The 18694-nt window shown below is 43.0% G+C and overlaps 1 protein-coding gene across 2 annotated transcripts in view; it reads left to right on the forward strand.

The window, feature by feature from the left end:
* ANKFN1 (ankyrin repeat and fibronectin type III domain containing 1) overlaps positions 16088-18694 on the forward strand; it is a 344059-nt gene continuing 341452 nt past the window's right edge. The window contains exon 1 of one of the 2 annotated variants that reach the window (XM_021067257.1): positions 16088-16647. In XM_021067257.1, the coding sequence (XP_020922916.1) occupies positions 16627-16647 (21 nt within the window). In that variant the 5' untranslated portion in view covers positions 16088-16626. The remainder of the gene's footprint in view (positions 16648-18694) is intronic. The other variant, XM_021067258.1, reaches the window with a different exon arrangement.

The following is an 18694-nucleotide window of genomic DNA, read 5'->3' on the forward strand; positions in this document are numbered from 1 at the left end:
CTATCTAGAAGACTTCTAAAGTGGCCGGACAATAGTTTGCCTTACACAAATAAAAATTATTTTATTTTAACCAAACCTGTAAAACTCTGTTACATGACAGATGAAGATTTCTAGCTCACTTATACCTTCTCTTTTCCCCTATAATATAGTTTATCTAAATAGTTTCTAAAATCCTTCAGTATTTACTTTCTTTCTGTCTTTTTAGGGCTGCACCTGTGGCATATGGAAGTTCCCAGGCTAGGGGTCTAATAGGAGCTATAGCCTCTGGCCTATGCCATAGCCACAGCAACTCGGGACCCAAGCCATGTCTGCAACCTACACCACAGATCACAGCAATGCTGGATCCTTAACCCACGGAGTGAGGCCAGGGATCAAACCTGCATCCTCATGGATACTAGTCAGATTTGTGAGCTAGGATGGGAACTCCCAGTATTTACATTAGATGAATTTGTAAGCATTGTTCACTATTGTACCTGATATTTTATTGTGATTAAATTTTCTTTCTTGTGATAAAAAAAGTGGATGGGGATTTCTTTTTTTTTCTTTTTTTTTCTTTTCCCACTGTACAGCAAGGGGGTCAGGTTATCCTTACATGTATACATTGCAATTACAGTTTTTTTCCCCCAACCTTTCTTCTGTTGCAACATGAGTATCTAGACATAGTTCTCAATGCTATTCAGCAGGATGTCCTTGTAAATCTATTCTAGGTTGTGTCTGATAAGCCCAAGCTCCCGATCCCTCCCACTCCCTCCCCCTCCCATCAGGCAACCACAAGTCTCTTCTCCAAGTCCATGATTTTCTTTTCTGAGGAGATGTTCATTTGTGCTGGATATTAGATTCCAGTTATAAGTGATATCATATGGTATTTGCCTTTGTCTTTCTGGCTCATTTCACTCAGTATGAGATTCTCTAGTTCCATCCATGTTGCTGCAAATGGCATTATGTCATCCTTTTTTATGGCTGAGTAGTATTCCATTGTGTATATATACCACCTCTTCCGAATCCAATCATCTGTCGATGGACATTTGGATTGTTTCCATGTCCTGGCTATTGTGAATAGAGCTGCAATGAACATGCGGGTGCAAGTGTCTCTTTTAAGTAGAGCTTTGTCCGGATAGATGCCCAAGAGTGGGATTGCAGGTCATATGGAAGTTCTATGTATAGATTTCTAAGGTATCTCCAAACTGTTCTCCATAGTGGTTGTACCAGTTTACATTCCCACCAACAGTGCAGGAGGGTTCCCTTTTCTCCACAGCCCTCCAGCACTTGTTATTTGTGGATTTATTAATGATGGCCATTCTGACTGGTGTTAGGTGGATGGGGATTTCTAAGTTTGGGAAATGCCAACAGTTGAAAGTCTGGCTGTTTCATTGAAATAATCTCAATGAACATAAAAGACAATAGATAGTCCACGTGGATACATGGCAGGGGGAGGGGGTTTTGCATTTAGATCTGGAAAGAATCCATTCAGAAAAATCGATTTGCATCAGAAGAGACAGTAGTGCCATTCATTTTCTGGCTGCTGGGAAAGCTAACAATCAGAATAAAAGTACATCTTGGGTAAGATCCTCATGTCACTAAAGCCTGTCATGGTACCCGCACATAGTAGGCATTTAATGAACTGCATTGCTGAGTAACAGAGAAGGAAGGGCACTCAACTTTCAGCTTATATTAGGTTTTCAGATTTTCTGGCAAGAGTTATCTTCAGATCCAAAAGAATATAACAAACAACATAAAGAAGAGAATTCAAGTCAAGATTGAGATAGAACAACTTGACACCTGTGAGTTCAACTTCAAGATGTTAGGCCTTGAAAAGTTCTATCTGAAGAGCTTTTATGCTGAAAATATATAGTCCTATATCCTCTTAGCAACCTATTGTTTATCTCTGAGATGATGTAAAGAATGGAGGATTCTCAGAGGACTAGTAATCAGAAGATCTACAAATTTATTAAAATTTAGTTCCTTGAACTTAAAATTTAATTAAAATCCTTGGCAAATTTCTAGATGAGATTGTTAAATTGTATGTTCGAAAAGTTTAAAAAAGTAAAGTGATCACCAAGAACCCACATTTTTTGATTAAGAACAAATCATGGCATTAACCTTTGAGCTAAAATTTACTGTGTTTATAAAGTAAAAGACCATCCATCTCCAAAATAGAAACAGACTCACAGACATGGAGCACAGACTTATTTTTGTCAAGGGTGAGGGGTGAGGGAGTGGGAAGGACTGGGCGTTTGGGGTTAGTAGATGCAAACTATTACATTTAGAATGGATACGCAATGAGGTCCTACTATACAGCACAGGGAACTATATTCCATCTCTTGGGTAGACCATAATGGAAAATCATATAAGAAAGGGAATAAATATTTCATATGTTTCATGTACATATGACTGGGTCACTTTGCTGTACAGCAGAAATTGGTACAATATTGTAAATAAGCTATACTTTAATAAAAACAAAAAAACATAAAAAAGGACCACCCAAAACATCAAACATACTCATTTCAACCAAACATTCAATAAATCTCCCAAGTGGATTCACAATTAGTTGAAGGATCGCACTCAGATATGGTGACAGTCTGGAGGAAATTTTGTTAGAATGAGAACTGAGTGCTCTACCCTTGGCTATGACCTGTTCTATTTCTTTGCCAAATTTGTCTGTATCACCAGAGCCTTACAATCTGAGTCCATGCTATCTTCTCATTGTGCAGTGTTGCCTACAGACGGGCGAGAGTGACAGGTGGATAAAAGGCTTAAGACCATTCTGTATCAGCTAATGTTGACAGAATAGGCAACAAGCAGGCTGTAGAAATAAGAAAAAGGCCACCTCTTTTTTTTTTTTTTCTTTTTGGCTGCCCAGAAGTCACCATTTTTTTTTCTTGTCTCACTCCCCATGCTCCTTTACCTCATTGCAGCATTATGCACTGCTAACTGTCCTCTTCTTTTTGATAGCATCTTCCCTTGATTTCCACAGTGGTACTTCATCCTTGTTTTGCACTTTTCTCTGTTTATTTGTTAATTTACCTCCTATGGCAACTGGATTGGGACAAAAATGTCTCTAACCTCGGCTCTCTATTCTTCTTCCCTTAAAGTCCTTGTATCCACTCACATCTACAGTATTGGATGCTTGGTCTACAAGTCCAAGTATGACCACTTTCCTAAGCTCAAGTTCCACTTTAGCAATTGTTTTATGGATGCATGTATTTAGAAGTCTTCTAATTATCTCAAATTTTAAATGTCTAAAACATCAATAGTCTTCGTAAAGCCTTCTTATCTTCCCTAATTCTATCACCATTCTTTAGGTCCAAACTTGAGGGAAGTTTTTTGTTTTTCTCCATCCTTTTTTCTAATACCTGCTTGGCCATCAATTTGTCAGTTCCTCATTAATAGATTCTTCTGCCTTTGTCCGTTCATTTCCATTTCCATAGCTGAGACCTATACCAGGTGTTGGCTAAATCATTGCTCATTTCAGTCTTCCAATTTGTTTCTCTGCTCCCCTTTCCTGCATTCCCTTCATTTTATAAGATCACCTATCCAAAAGTGGAAGTCTGAATCTCCTCTTGCATCATTCCCTTCCTCACCAATAGCTTGCTCTTCCACCAGCAGAAAGGCCTTCCTTACTTCTAAGTTTTTCACATTCTAACCTACCTTCAAAGTCCAATCTAAGTTCTTTATCCTCCTTAGAGGTTTTAAATACCATCTCTGTCCCTTATTAGCTGTGTAAGCTTACGTAGAATTTTTGTTTCTTTTTCCTTATCTTAAAAAAAATGAGTATGCTAATAATACCTACATCATAGGACTGTGAAGAGGATTAAATGAGTTAGGGAACTTAGAATAAGAAAGTGCTATATAAGACACTAAATAAATAAAAATGTGCATATTATCTAGCTATTTCACATTGGAAGTTATCTCTTCCCTCTGCTCACCACTAATATATTACAGATATCACCCTTAACCTGCTCTATTTAATAAATTATGTTGTCACTTTATGTTCCCATATAGAGTGTCTATTAGCTAAACTGTGTCTGCAGATGCAGTCTCTACTACTGGCCATACTCATTGGGAATGTGCAAATAATAATGATGCACTGATATACCTTGGTTTTCCAGAAGTAACCCCTGGATTCTCCAATTCTCAATCCACCATTTTGGCTTGATTTCTAGATCCGACCTCACTGATCTTCTGAGGGCTGGTTTGTATGGTACAATTCGCCTCCCTTACTGGCCATCTCTGAGTGCTACATTTATCAGGGACAGTGGGTCTTGGCAGGCAGACAAGAAACACAATCTGTAGACAGAGCCACCGCAAACCAATCTTGCTAGTACAATTCCTGCAGTTTGCTGACAGTCATATGGTTGTTTTCCAAGCCTCTAATATGGAATACCATAGGGCCTTTAAGGAGAAGTAACTGAGGGTCGGGAACTGCTGGCTATTTTCCTTCCATGTTTTCCTTTGGGAGATCATGTGCCTGACATTTTGACTCTAAAATGATTCACGATGCCAGGGCTGTCATGTAAAGAATGGTCCAGCAAAAGATTGAAGTTTTGGACTGAAGTGGTGTGAATGCTTCAACGAATCTTCTGAAGACTATCCAAAGCCACACATAAATAATAAGTTTGGAATGGCAGCAAGAATGCATGGGATGTTGCCTTCTCCATCAGCCATATAATGTTCTCGGTGGGCCATTTCAGATAAGGGACCATTAGAAAAATATTTAGCAGGGCGTGGTGGTGGAAAAGCTTTCTTTGAGTAAATGGTCCCAGCGCAGTTTGAATCTCCACACAAAATCCTACCCCATATGCCTTGATCTCTGCTTGGGCAGAGCATTCAGCATGGAAGTAGTTAATATCTACATGTTCAGGAGATGTTCCACACGAGAAGCTCTCCATCCTCACCAAAGTGGTCCTATCAACGCTGAGTCATGTGTTCCAAATCATTATCACTGGGATCGAGGCAGTTTCCAGGGTATCAAAGAAGCAGCCACACAGATGCCATCACTTTGATGGAAGTAACGAGTTGGAAATATCCTTTCCATGTTGCCCCCCAAAGGTTACATTAACATTAGCTACTGGCTGAGTTCACCTTGTGAAGACCAGCCCTTCCTCCGGCCAAACAGGAGATGCTTTTGGAAGCACATAACATTATAAGCCAGTAAGGGGCTCAAAGGATGCCTCATAAGAACTTTATTCATACCTTATGAGCGAAGGGCTAACCCACCTGCAGGTGGGCTTCCAGGTGGAAATTCAGACCCCAGAGAACTCTGGCTCTAAAGACAGCCAGCCGCATCTCAGGAAAGCTCCCTGTCCTTTAGGTTTTGTACTTGCCTGTCCATCCTCGTCTGTTTTTCCTACTGCTGAAGTCTTAACTCCTTGAGAACTGGGATGGTCCCCAAAGAGTACCTTCTTCCTGGTCCCCAAATAGTACACTTTTCACAGGTGAGTGAGGACTGTTTGGCTTTGACATGCCTTACCCTGTTTTTTTTTTAATATAATAATTTTTAAGTTTTTTCCATTATAGCTGGTTTACAATGTTCTGTCAATTTTCTACTGTACAGCATGGTGACCCAGTTACACATACATGTACACATTCTTTTTTTCTCACATTATCATGCTTCATCATAAGTGACTAGACATTGTTCCCAAGGCTACACAGCAGGATCTCATTGCTAATCCATTCCAAAGGCAATAGTCTGCATCTATTAACCCCAAGTTCCCAATCCATCCCACTCCCTTCCCCTCCCCCTTAGCAACCACAAGTCTATTCTCCCTGTTTGTATTTTACTACCGTGCCTTTGCTTTTTTCAGACTTTCCACGATCTGTCTCCTGTCTACTTCTCCAGCACGAAGTCACTTCCCCTCCACTCTGCTCACACTCCACACATTTCATTCACACAGACCCCTAAGGGATTCCCCAGTCCCATCATTTCTTCTGTTTGATCATTCAGCCCAGAGGTAGACTCTGATCACCCACCCTGGAATACATGTGAGACAGACGACATTCACTAATGAATATGAGTGAAGGTGTATTTGGTACAAGTGGAGATTCCTGGGAAGAGAAAGACACACACGACAGTTTTATAAGGAGGAGAGGAAAGGAGGGTGAGATGGGGGTGGTTTGGGGCTCTCTCTGTGGTTGTGATGTGGGGTTGGGGTGAAGAGCTCCCTGTATGGTGGGCTAAAGGGTGTACTATTTGAAATTCCAGCCAGTGCACCTCTGCACACTGATCCTTCTTGTGGGATCACACAGGTATGGGTGTAGTGGAGGGATCCACAGGGAGGGATCCAGAGAACCCATCAGCATTCCAAGGCCAAATTGGACACTTTCAAACCTCTAAGCCTTCATACAAACAACTCTTCCAGGAAGCAGATTCCAACTTGTCATCTGAGGCTTCCCTTAGGAATCACCTCCTCTAGAAACTTTCCCCAACTCCACCCAGATGCATTAACCATCATCCTTTTGGCCGCAGTGGTGTCCTGTGCTTGACTCTATTTTTATAGCACATGTCACATTTGGTCTTTGTAGTGGATTGAATTGCATCCTCCAAAAGACGTGTTTAAGCCCTGACTCTCCACATCTATTAAAGTGACTTTATTTGGACATAGGATTTTTACAGATGTAGTCATGTCAAGGATCTTGGGATAAGTCATCCTGGATTTAATGTGGGCCCTAAATCCAGTGGATTTAGAAAGGAGAGGAGACTTCACACACAGACAGCAGGAAGGCAGAGAACGGAGTTCAACAGCTACAAGCCAAGGATCACCGTGGCTTTCCAGCAACTACCAGAAGCCAGGAGAAAGACGAGAAATAGTTTCCCCCTCAAAGCTCCCAGAAAGAACAAACTTTACTGACCCTGTGTTTTGGGCTTCCAGCCTCCAGAACTGTGAGATGATAAATTTCTTATTTTTTAATATTTATTTTATTTATTTATTTTTTTGTCCATACCTGTGGCATGTGGAAGTTCCTGGGCCAGGGATTGAACCTGCACCAGGGAAGCAACTTGCACCACAGCTGCGGCAATGCCAGATCCTTAACACACTGTAGTGTAAGGAAACTTCCAAATTTTGTTTGTATTTAAGTCACCCAGTTTGTGATAATTTGCTCCAGTAATCCTAGGAAACTAATATTTTTATGATTGTGTATGATATTTGGATTTTTGTTTTCCTCTCTGTGAGCTCCTAGATGGCAGAGGTTGGGTTTTGTTCATCTTTCTTTTTGTATTTATTTATTTTTTATTAAAGTATAGTTGATTTACAATGTTGTGTCAATTTCTGCTATACAGCAAAGTGAACCACATTCCTTTTGTTACAAAATCTCCCATCATGGTCTATCTCAAGAGACTAGATATAGTTCCTTGTGCTATACAGTGGGATCTCATCGCTTATTCGCTCTAAATATAATAATTTTTATCTACTAACCCAAAATTCCTTGGCCATCCCACTTCCTCCCATGTCCCCTTGGCAACCACAGGTCTGTACTCTATGTCTGTGAGTCTGTTTCTGGTGTAGATAGGTTCATTTGTGTCATATTTTAGACTCCACATGTAAGTGATTTCATATGGCCTTTGTCTTTCTCTTTCTGACTTACTTCATTCAGTATGAGAATTTCTAGTTGCACCCATGTGCTGCAAATGGCATTATTTGTTCCTTTTTATGGCTGAGCAGTATTCCATTGTGTACATGTGCCATGTCTTCTTAATCCATTCATCTGTTGATTGATATTTAGGTTGTTTCTATGTCTTGGCTATTGTGAGTAGTGTTGCTATGAACATAGGGATGCAAGCATCTTTTTGAATGAAAGTTTTGTCCAGATATATGCCCGGAAGCAGGATTGCTGGACCATATGGTAGTTGTATATTCAGTTTTTGAGGAACCTCCATATTGTTTTCCATAGTGGTTGTACCAATTTACATCCCCTTAAATTCCTACCGCCGAGCGCAGTGCCTCATACAAATGGAGGAACACCTGGAACGTGTTCTGAAAAAACTACTCAGCCCAAACCAGCTGAACACAAAAGGAAAAAAAGCCCCTGAAATTTGTTCTACAGCAGGAAGATTTCCATCTGATCTGCTAGCTGTGGTGAAATTACAAAGGGCTTAATCTCCACTGTCAAGGATGCAGTATATAGGTGGCACTGCAGGTTAGACACTTTCTTTCCTTTTTTCCTGCAGGTGGATTTCTAGAACTCTTGGGTGGTGGCTGGCATTCCTGTGCCAACCTGCACAGGCGCTGAAGTGCTTTGGCATGCCTCCAGACGTTCTCTCCAGGTCCGTGTTAACCAGATTTGTCTAAAAGATGGACAAGTAGCCTCTGATTTAAACCACATGCCCACCTGGGAGTCCCTGGAATGAGGGTTCCAATGGTGCAAATAAGCTGTTGTTTGGTTTGGGTGCTTTCTTCTCTCGCTGAGAGTGATTTTTTTTTCCTCTGGAGGAGGTGAATGAGGATGAAAATATTTACTTAGAGACCACCTAGGCCAGGTCTGAGAACTCCTGAGCTAGGTGGGAAACTTCAGCCCAGCGAGCGGTCTCTGTTTTTGTTAAAGGAAAAGAAATCACAGCTGGGGACAGCCCGGGAGCGTTGGCGCAGACGTCTCAGGCGCGGATCCCTGAAGCCGACTCAGTGACCACTGCCCTTTTCATGCTTTTCCATCGCCTCATTTTACAGATGACAAACAGCCCGGCCCCTTGTTTAAAGCTCAGGGTTTTCTTTTTCCTACGTCGTCTCTCTCACTCTTTTTTTTCTAAAAGCCACAAGAGTGTTAGGTGATTTTTCCCTCCCTGCCTGGAGAACATTTATTACAGATGCTCAATCTTCCTCCCCCTTCCTGGGGCAGCTCAGGCCCTTGGACCAAGGAACTGAGTCTTTGCCTTGGCAGAGACACTGCCCACACGTCAGAGGTGGGTGCTTTTATTTCAGCTTGTGCTGCACAGCAGCTGTGGGTGAGAAGCAACACCGAGCAGAAAACAGAATTCAATTAGAAGCTGTACAATGGATGCAAGAAAAAAAAATCACAGGTTCCCTCCCTGCCTTTGAGGAGCTTACACACACACACACACACACACACACACACACACACACTTGAAAAAAACCTTTTAGCTAGCAAATATGTAAAACAAATGCTTTTCATTTTTTAAAGAACCTTTCCATCCACAACATTATTTCATTTTCCTGAGATTCCCGGGCTACAAGGCAGGTGGTTTGATTTCCATTTATTGATATGGAAACAATAGAAGTGATGTGAATTGATCCAGGACACACAGTTTCTTTGTGTCAAGGTGCGATCAACACCCCTTCCTGCTAGTTACTACTTCTGGCAGTTTCCACCTTAATGAGAGCAGCTAATTGATCCTTTCTCTTGCCAAGTCCTGCTTAAACACTTTGCCTGCATTATCTCAGTGAATCCTGACACAGATCCTCTCAAAGGAGGGACTATTATTATTCCTGTCTTATAAATAGACTGAGCCTTGTCCAGGTAGCACAACTAGTTAATGCTGAAACCAGAACTTTGAACCAAATCTATTTAACTCAAAAGATTCTTCTTTGTGACTCGGAGTTTCAAAGTGTGAGATTCCATTTGCTGAGAGGAATCAGAGTAAACTGGTAGTTGGTATCAGAAGAATTTGGACGAGGCAGTTTCTTGGAGGATGTGAACTTCGAGTCCACTGAAGAGAATGAGAAGTAACATGTATCTCATAGTTAAGACAAGTGAGGTCTTTCAGAGGAGCCACTAACCCAGTGCTTTCTATCTGGATGGCATGGTTCTACTAATTTTACAGGTAAGATGCTGAGGCTTGGTGAGATCAGATACTCTGCTCATGGTCCACAGTTGGAGCCTTGATGGAGTCAGGTTTCACATCAGGTTACCTGACCTCAGACAACTCAGATGTCTCCACTCTGCTGTACTTAATGACCCCATGAAGGTAAAAGATGACCACAGTCCACAAAGCATGTGACATTCCTAGGTGCTGGTGAACATAGGTATGTGGCTAAAACATTCAGGGGACAAAATTGCTGGAACTTGGTAACAGTGGGTTTTCATTTTCTCTCTTGATGATTTTTTTTTTCAAAAATTCCTTTTGCACTATTGTAGAACACATCAAACTGTACAAATTTCCATAATTTATTTAGCTTGCTTCAGATTCTTTTGACACATCTGTCATCTTGTTGACAGTCACAAACACCCTCTTTTCCCCCTCATATGCTACCTCTGTGGAGAGTAATATTAATGGCTGCTACCATTTTGCAAGTACTTACAGTGAGAAAGCATACATTAGCTTATATAATTGCCTCAGCAACCATGCAAGGTAGCTATTATTTAGCCCAATTTTAAGATGAGGTAACTGAAGCCAAGAGAGGTTATATAATGTTCTCAGATCACAGGGGAGCAAATGGCAAAGCCGGGATGTAAACTTGAGTCTGTGTGATTCCAAAATTCACTCCCTTTCCTTTGCCTGAAGGAAATTGGATAGGCTCTACATGGAGGCAGCAAAAAAATGTGTCTGTTAAGGTCATGTTTGTGTATTTTAATTTAAGATAATAAATAATAGGGAAGGGGCTGACATGATGGAAATGGTGCTTAGAGCAGGTGAGGAGAGACTGGAGGCAAGAAAAACCTTCTTCAGAGGCCAGGAATAGCAATCAGAATTTGGAATGTTGAGCTCCTGGATGAGGATGGTGGCTATAGAAATAGGAAATGGTGTCTCAGGACCAGTAGACTTTGTAGAAAAATAATTAGCGAGATTTGAATCATAACCAAAAGGAAGGGAAGGAAGGCAAGTTCTTGGGAGGTATCTTCTTGGTATCATAATTCTGAGAATGAAATAGGTTGCTGATGATGAAAGGGGATTCGAAAAGCAGGGGTGGTTTCCTCTTTGGAGCCAAGCAGAGAGGGCTGGAGGCAGAGCAGCCGCTGCTGTGAACAGTTGTCACATCATTGCCTCTCTGGGTGATCACAGGTGAAGAAAGGTCTTCCTCAGAGAGGAGGATTTCACCACTTCCAGCCCATCCCCAGATAAGAAGCCTTGCGTTCATGCAGGTTAAGAGCTGGGGAACATAAGCTTGAGACTAAAGAAGAAAAAAAGGCTTGTGCTGAGTCATGCACGTGTCTACACCTGGCCTGGCATCCTGTTCACTGTGGTGATACCCCTCTGCAGACCCAGCTTCCCGGAGCTGTAGGAGGATTAGAGAGGACACCTCAGGAGCTGGACAGCTCCCAGAGCTGGACCAGAGCACCAATCCATCCTATCACCACTTCAGACAAGGCCACACCTCCTGAGAAGGAGTTTGGTCTTCCATTGCTGTGTTTTGCATTCTCTTCTCGCCAGTCACTGTAGCACCTTCTAATTTCCCTGAGTAATATGTTGAGATCATTTATGGCTCTGCCCTGTTACTCCATGGATGTTTTAATGTAAGTTTTGTGATCTGGATTATTGATGACAGCTCTACACCCTGCCTGCAGATGCCGCTGCACACACTCTGGAAAGTTCCACTGAGGGCAGAGGTCACAAAGCAGCAGCTCAGGCACTGGATAGAGTCCAGTATAATTTGTTTGCCCTACATAGTGTCTGTTCATATTTTGAATCAACAGTTTTAAATTGTGAAATTTCATGCATTTCCAGCTTCTCTTTAAAAAGTAAAAAAAGCTCTGGCACTCCTGGGCTGCCAGCCTATAAGTCAGTAAGCAGCTGGAGCTGAGTAACTACTGTTCCCTTAACACAGGACTTTGTTCCTATTTTATCACAGTCTCCTCCAGTCCTCATTACTTGACACAAGGCCTCCTGCCCGTACACACCTCACTCATCTGGCCTCTGCAGGCATTTAACTTCAATACCTCAGGGGATGGTATTGGTATTGGTTCAAACAGAAGTTACTTGGCTTTCCTGTTGTGACTCAGCAGGCTAAGGACCCAGCATTGTCCCTGGGAGGATATGGGTCCTACCCCTGGCCTCGTTCCGTGGGTTATGGATCTGGCATTGCCACAAGCTGTGGCGTATATCAGGGATAAAGCTTGGATCAGTGTTACCATGTCTGTGGTATAGGCAGGCAGCTGCAGCTCTAATTCAACCCTTGGCCCAGGAGTTTCCATATGCCACAGGTGTGGCCATAAAAAGAAAAAAAAAGTTATTTGGTGCCCCAAAATCATGAATGCATTTGAATGAAAGGGACAGATGAATTATAATTCTTTTTCCCTTCTTCAATGTCTCCTTCTCCTAATTACACTCTCTCCACAAAATGCACAGCACCGAGTGATGAATTCTGAGCACAAGACAGCGCCCCTCCCTACAATGAGGCATAATATGGCCCCAGGCCTCTTTCACCAAAACCCTCATGCACAACTCCCAGGCACAGGCAGAGTGATCTCACAAGTTGATATGGGATATCAGTGACATTGCCATCCTTTGAGTCACATTTTAGCAGAGGAAAATGCAAGGAAGTGTAATGAAGTGAAATAATATTTTTGAGTATTTTAGAAAAAATGTGAGGCACTGGGAAAGTGAATGGAGTCTCTGAGGAAAAGTTGGGAAGGGAAGATCTCAGGGAACCTGTGAGATGGACTCAATCTTGGGGCAATGGGTAGATGTAGTAGCATCTTCCCCCCCCCCCCCGTTGTACAGCATGGGGATCAAGTTACTCTTACATGTATACATTTGTTTTCCCACCCTTTGTTCTGTTGCAATATGAGTATCTAGACATAGTTCTCAATGCTACTCGGCAGGATCTCCTTGTAAATCTATTCTAAGTTGTATCTGATAACCCTAAACTCCCGATGCCTCCCACTCCCTCCCTCTCCCGTCGAGCAGCCACAAGTCTATTCTCCAAGTCCATGATTTTCTTTTCTGTGGAGATGTTCATTTGTGCTGTATATTAGATTCCAGTTATATGATATCATATGGTATTTGTCTTTGTCTTTCTGATTCATTTCACTCAGGATGAGAGTCTCTAGTTCTATCCATGTTGCTGCAAATGACATTATGTCATTCTTTTTTATGGCTGGGTAGTATTCCATTGTGTATATATACCACATCTTCCTAATCCAATCATCTGTTGATGGACATTTGGGTTCTTTCCATGTCCTGGCTATTGTGAATAGAGTGTAGCAGCATCTTATGGTAAAGCGTGACATGACCAGATGGAATGACCAGCCTGGATGGACTCTGAGGTGGGGGTTGGGGAGGAATACTGGAAGGAGGGAGCCTGAGGGCAAGAGAGCCCTCTGGAAGTTGTGAGGGGACATCCCAGGCTTAGAGTCCTGTCGCTGCTCACTCAGCATGCAACCCTGGGCCTCAGCCTTTCTCTGTGAACTTCATGTGACCTCCAAGCATCAGTCCTTACTACTTTCCTTGGCACCTGGCACTCTCCATCTGCCATTTCCATGGTGAAGGTACAGTGAGGGCAGGACCCTCCCACTTCTGGTTGGAACCTTCTCCTTGACATATTAGTGTTCCATCCATGCAAAGTATGTGACGTATCAGCATTCCCTGGAAAAAAATGAGTGGGAAAACTGAGCCTAGAGACCTCAAACTGGTAAGAATGTCCAAAACACTTTTATTTTTTGTGTTTTTTTTTTTATGGTTGTGCATCAGTTGTAACTTGTGCATTTTTAGAATGTGTTTTGATGGATTTAAATGAATCTTTTTGTAAATGAGGAGTGGCATCATGAAGTTGGGAAAGTGCCTTGTAGAGCTAGGCTCTGGGATTTCTAGACTAGGTAAAGTGCCCTTAAGTGGGATTTCTTTAGAGGAGACAGGCTAAAAAAGCCAAGGGTATTGACAAGGGGAAGTAAGCATGGTCCCTGCAAACCTGATAGGGGCTGTTGGCAGCTCAGGGCTCCTGGGGTTTTCAGCCACGATCCCACAGACAGAACCACCCAGATGCATTTTTGTGCTTTAAATAAATGATGATTTTTATTATCCTCAGTTACACTGACTGCAATAGGCTTAAGTAATAGTGAAGGACCAGGTCCTTCATCTTACATGGAGCAGCAGACACTGAATCCTCACTGGGACTTAATAGAGTTGACACTAAGTGAAGCACAAATGGGCTCATTGGAGTTCCCATCATGGCTCAGTGGAAAGAATCTGACCTGTACCCATGAAGACACAGGTTTGATCCCTGGCCTCACAGCTCACAGACTTGGTCAGATCCCATGTTGTTGTGGCTGTGGTTCAGGCCAGTGGCTACAGCTATAATGCTACCCCTAGCCTGGGAACCTCCATATGCCACGAGTGCTGCCCTTAAAAAAAAAAAAACTTCCTGTCGTGGCTCAGTGGTTAACAAATCCAACTAGGAACCATGAGGTTGCGGGTTCAATCCCTGGCCTTGTTCAGTGGGTTAAGGATCTGGCATTGCTGTAACCCGTGGTGTAGGTAATAGATGCATCTTGGACACTGAGTTGCTGTTTCTCTGGCGTAGGCCAGCAGCTACAGCTCTATTTAGACCCCTAGCCTGGGAACCTCCCTATGCTGTGGGAGCAGCCCTAGAAAAGGCAAAAAGAAACACACACACACACACACACACACACACACACAGAGACAAAACACAAAAAAAAACAAATGGGCTCATTGCTCTTCCCACTGGAGTATAGGTATCATGCAACTATTATGCAAGAGGCATCGTACTAGGAGTTGATGAGACAAAAAAAAGAATGAAGCACAGAGCCTTCCCTCTGTGATTTTATTCTGGTAGAGGACCATTCTGAGATTGCACACACAGGCTCTGATGACTAAATCCATGTGATAAGTATCAAAAAGAAGATCTTTAAAAAGTGCTGTCTTCAGAGTTCCCATTGTGGCTTAGTGGGTTAAGGACCTGATATAGTCTCTATAAGGATTCAGGTTCGATCCCTGGCCTCACTCAGTGGGTTAAGGATCTGGCATTGCTGTGGATATGGCGTAGGCCTCAGCTAAAGCTCTGCTTCGACCCCTAGCCTTGGAACCCCTAGCCTCCAAATGCTGCAGGAAAAGAAGAAAAAAAAAAAGAAAGAAAAAAGTGCTATGCACAAAAATTTTGAAACCAAATTTATGGTTACCAAAGGGGAAATGTGGAGCAGGAGGGATAAACTACGAGGTTGGGATTGACACATACTCACTACTATATATAAACCAGATAGGTGACAAGGACATACTGTAGAGCACAGGGTAATCTGCTCAATACTGTGTTATAACCTACGTAGGAAAAGAACTTGAAAACGAATGGGTACATGTATATGTATAACTGATTTACTTTGCTGTACATCTGAAACTAACACAACTTTCTAAGTCAACTACACTCCAATAAAATTTATTTTTAAAAAAATGTTGGGGAGAGTGAAGGGAAGTTCCTGGAGCAACAAACGCCAGAGCTGAGCCTTAGAAGATGAGTGATGCAAGAAGCTCACCAGCTCACAGGGAAATGTGTGTGTGTGTGTGTGTGTGTGTGTGTGTGTGTGTGTTTTCTTGGTTCTTCACTGTAACTCATCATGAATAGCCCATGCCACATTTAGCCCAGATCAAATGCAGAGGTGACCAGTCGCTGTTTCTCTTTAGTATATGCCATTTTCTCCTATTGTTTTGGAGAGAGCGTTCCTTTGACGTCTCTATTTTTAAAAAAGCAACTGGACATCATGGTCAAAGGGAATGGACGCTGGCTGGATTCTCTCCTACTTTTCTGTCATGGATCCACAGGTTAGCTTTGTCCTCCGATCCTCAACCATGCCATCTGTCAACTCTCTATTCCCTGGCCTTGCTATAAAGACAGGACACTAAGAAATTTATTATCTTTCCACAACTATTCAGAAAAGTGTTTTATTGAGCACCTATTTCCTAGCCAGTCACTAGCTAGGAATCAGGGTCCATCCAAATTCTCCAAACTACTGTTCAACCTGGTCAACCCTTGACAAAGGGCTTTTGGAATAAGCATCCATAAGACGTGCCTTCTTTGACACATCCCCTAAGAGAATTTCTTCCCCAAAGGAAAGTCAATCTGGCCCCTGAAATGCAGGGTGAATGAGGTTGTGTTTGCCCATCAAAAGTATGCTCTCATCTCCTGGCCAGGCCCCACCTGACTTCTAGGAAATGGCCAGAGGCTCCTCCAACCAATCCTGAGACAAAATGATTCAGTTCAGGCTTCAACTGAGCATGTCAACAAAATAGCTGAAGATCTGATTACTGCTCAGCACAGGATGCAAGAGGCCAAGAGAGAGCCCTTCCAGCCTCCTTCTGTGCCCCCCCTCTCTGTCCTGCCACCCGGTCTCTTCTGAGCTAGAGATTCGACTCTCACTTCTTTCACAGGGGCACAAAAGCTAACGCAAATCCCACCCAGCAGCATCAATAAACTTATTCCCTCCTCACGGGGTGCCTCCTAAGACCTTCTTTTTTTTTTTTTTAAACAGTTACTTTCATTCCTTGAAAATGATTTCTTTGTCCCAGGCGGGTGCGGTGCTCGCCCTCCCTCTGCTCCCAGCCCTGCACGGTGCTTTGGCTGCTCCTGGAGCCAGGCCTCCGGAGAGGCGGCCATTCTTAGCCTGCAGGACAAAGCGAGGGTTCCCTTGGCAACCGGAACAGTGTGGAGGTTCGAGAAGGGGTTTCCCTCCACCAATCTCCCCAGGCTCCCGGTCCTCTTTCAACTCCGGAGCTGACCCCTGGCTCTCATGGAGGCGGCTCTAACCAGGGTAGGAAAACCAGAGTTCTGAATATTGGTAGTTGGCGTTTGGAGACAATTGCTTTTGCGTGCAACAGGCAGGAAAATGTGGGCAGAGTGGGCGAGTGAATTCGGGCGCGAGCTGGTGAGCATCCCGGTCTGGACGGAGAGAAAGCTGGTTTCCTTTCTGTACCGTGGCAGGTCTGGATCTGGAGTCGTTTGGGGCTGTGAAGTGTATCTTTATCTTTTGCCAGGTGGGGAAGGATGGAAGGACAGAAGCTTCAGGAAGCAAGGTTTTACCTTTTTATGTTTTCTGGGTTTCTCTCTCACCCCTGGTTCATTGCTTATATAAATAGGAGGAAATCAGGAATTACTCGTTTCTATGTTAATGTCAACTCTTGCTCAGAATTTCTGCCAATGCTTATGTACTGCACTTCTCTCTCTCCCCCTCTCTCTCTGGATTTTATTGTGGCGATGGAGAAGAAAGATTTGTAAAGATTTGTAAAGTGCAACATGAAGTGATGAACTTTCTGGGTAGGCGATCACCTCTATGCAGCTGAGTCACCCACATGTCCCCCTATAGATCCTTTGGGTTGTGGAGGTATTTGTATTCATATCACCCCCGATTGGTCCAGAAGACCACAAATGTGTATTTGATGGAGGGTATGTCTGTCATGGAGAGGGTTAGTAGTAATTAAAAGTTTCTATGACCATGCAGAAGTTTGTCATTGAAATCTGGGCAGAGGGCCAGCTAGGGGTAACTGAGTGGGAAAAATAATTCAGCTCTTTGGTTTTAGCCCAGGACTTTAGAGTAGGTGAGATCTGTCCTCAAAAGTCTTTGGAGAGAGACCCACCAGCTTAAGTTCCCTGAAAGAAGCAGAGATGTGTGCAAGTCAGGCATAAAAGGAGGAAGCCACAGACCACTCAATTCTCTTCTCCTTTCTTTTCTCTCCCTTCCTTTCTTCTTCCTTCCTCTCTCTCTCCATCCCTTTTTCAAAAATCATAACATCATACTCAGAATATGGCCTTGGCAGAATTGTTTGAGGTGGTTCTGATGTGTTTTAAGGCCTTTCTGAGGTTAAACTGATTATTGCATCACCCTATTCATTGGTATTTCAATACCAAAAAAAAAAAAAAAACTTATTTTTTTTTATTATGGGTTCAAAATTCCAGGAAACTCTTTGAGGACAGGGACTCTACTGTCTTCCTCACTGTATTCAGATTCTAACCGACTACAGGGCCAGGCAGGCTCTGTGTTTGTGGAACTGAATCTATTCTTGAAGGGGCAGCCCGGGGTGTTATTGACTGTTAATCTTTACCAAGTGTTGTGTGGAGTGTGGAGCTGGGACCAGTTTCATGATCAGGAGACTTGGGCTCTTGTCTGGGGTTGTTACTAGCAGTGGGTCCTTGGCGGGGCTATTTCAGCTCTCTGATCCTTCCTCCATCAAGTGGCAGAGTTTGGATGGGAATAATGTTTCTCTCCTAGAAGTGCTTACCTGAAGTTTTGTGCTGCCCTCAAGCCTGGGGAGAAGAGGCTTTGCTGGTGGCGTTGTTGGTGGCAGGGTTGTTGGTGGTATGTGTAATCTAATCAGAAACAAGCCCTTGCAGAGGAGGATGCTAGACAGTGGAGGAGGTCAAGCTAGAAGTGGGTCAGAAGATTGGAAGTAGGAAAGCCCTGGACCCTAGATGACCTCTAACATCAGAGTCATGAGACTAATCTTTCCCAGTCATGTACTACTTCTCCTGTATTGAGTGCTTTCTAAAGATGAGACAAAGTAATACCTTGATTTTTTTCTGATAGAGGCAAGCAGACTATCTGTCCAACAAGGAGACTTGGACACTAGGTTGCTCACTGCTCTAAGATCTGAATCAGTTCCCTCAAGAGTGGTGAGCAACTGATCCTGAGCCAGTCTCACTCTGTTGCCTCATTCCATTCCAATATATTCTTTCATTTATTCATCAACCAACAGATAGTTATTGAAAGCTTATGAGGTCAGACACCAGCACCATTTATCAATGAACAAGACCAATACTCTGCCCTCACAATGCAAGAGAGAACAAGGTTAAAAAAAAAAAAA

The sequence above is a fragment of the Sus scrofa genome, chromosome 12 (assembly GCF_000003025.6).
Source record: "Sus scrofa isolate TJ Tabasco breed Duroc chromosome 12, Sscrofa11.1, whole genome shotgun sequence".
NCBI classification, from domain to species: Eukaryota; Metazoa; Chordata; class Mammalia; order Artiodactyla; family Suidae; genus Sus; species Sus scrofa.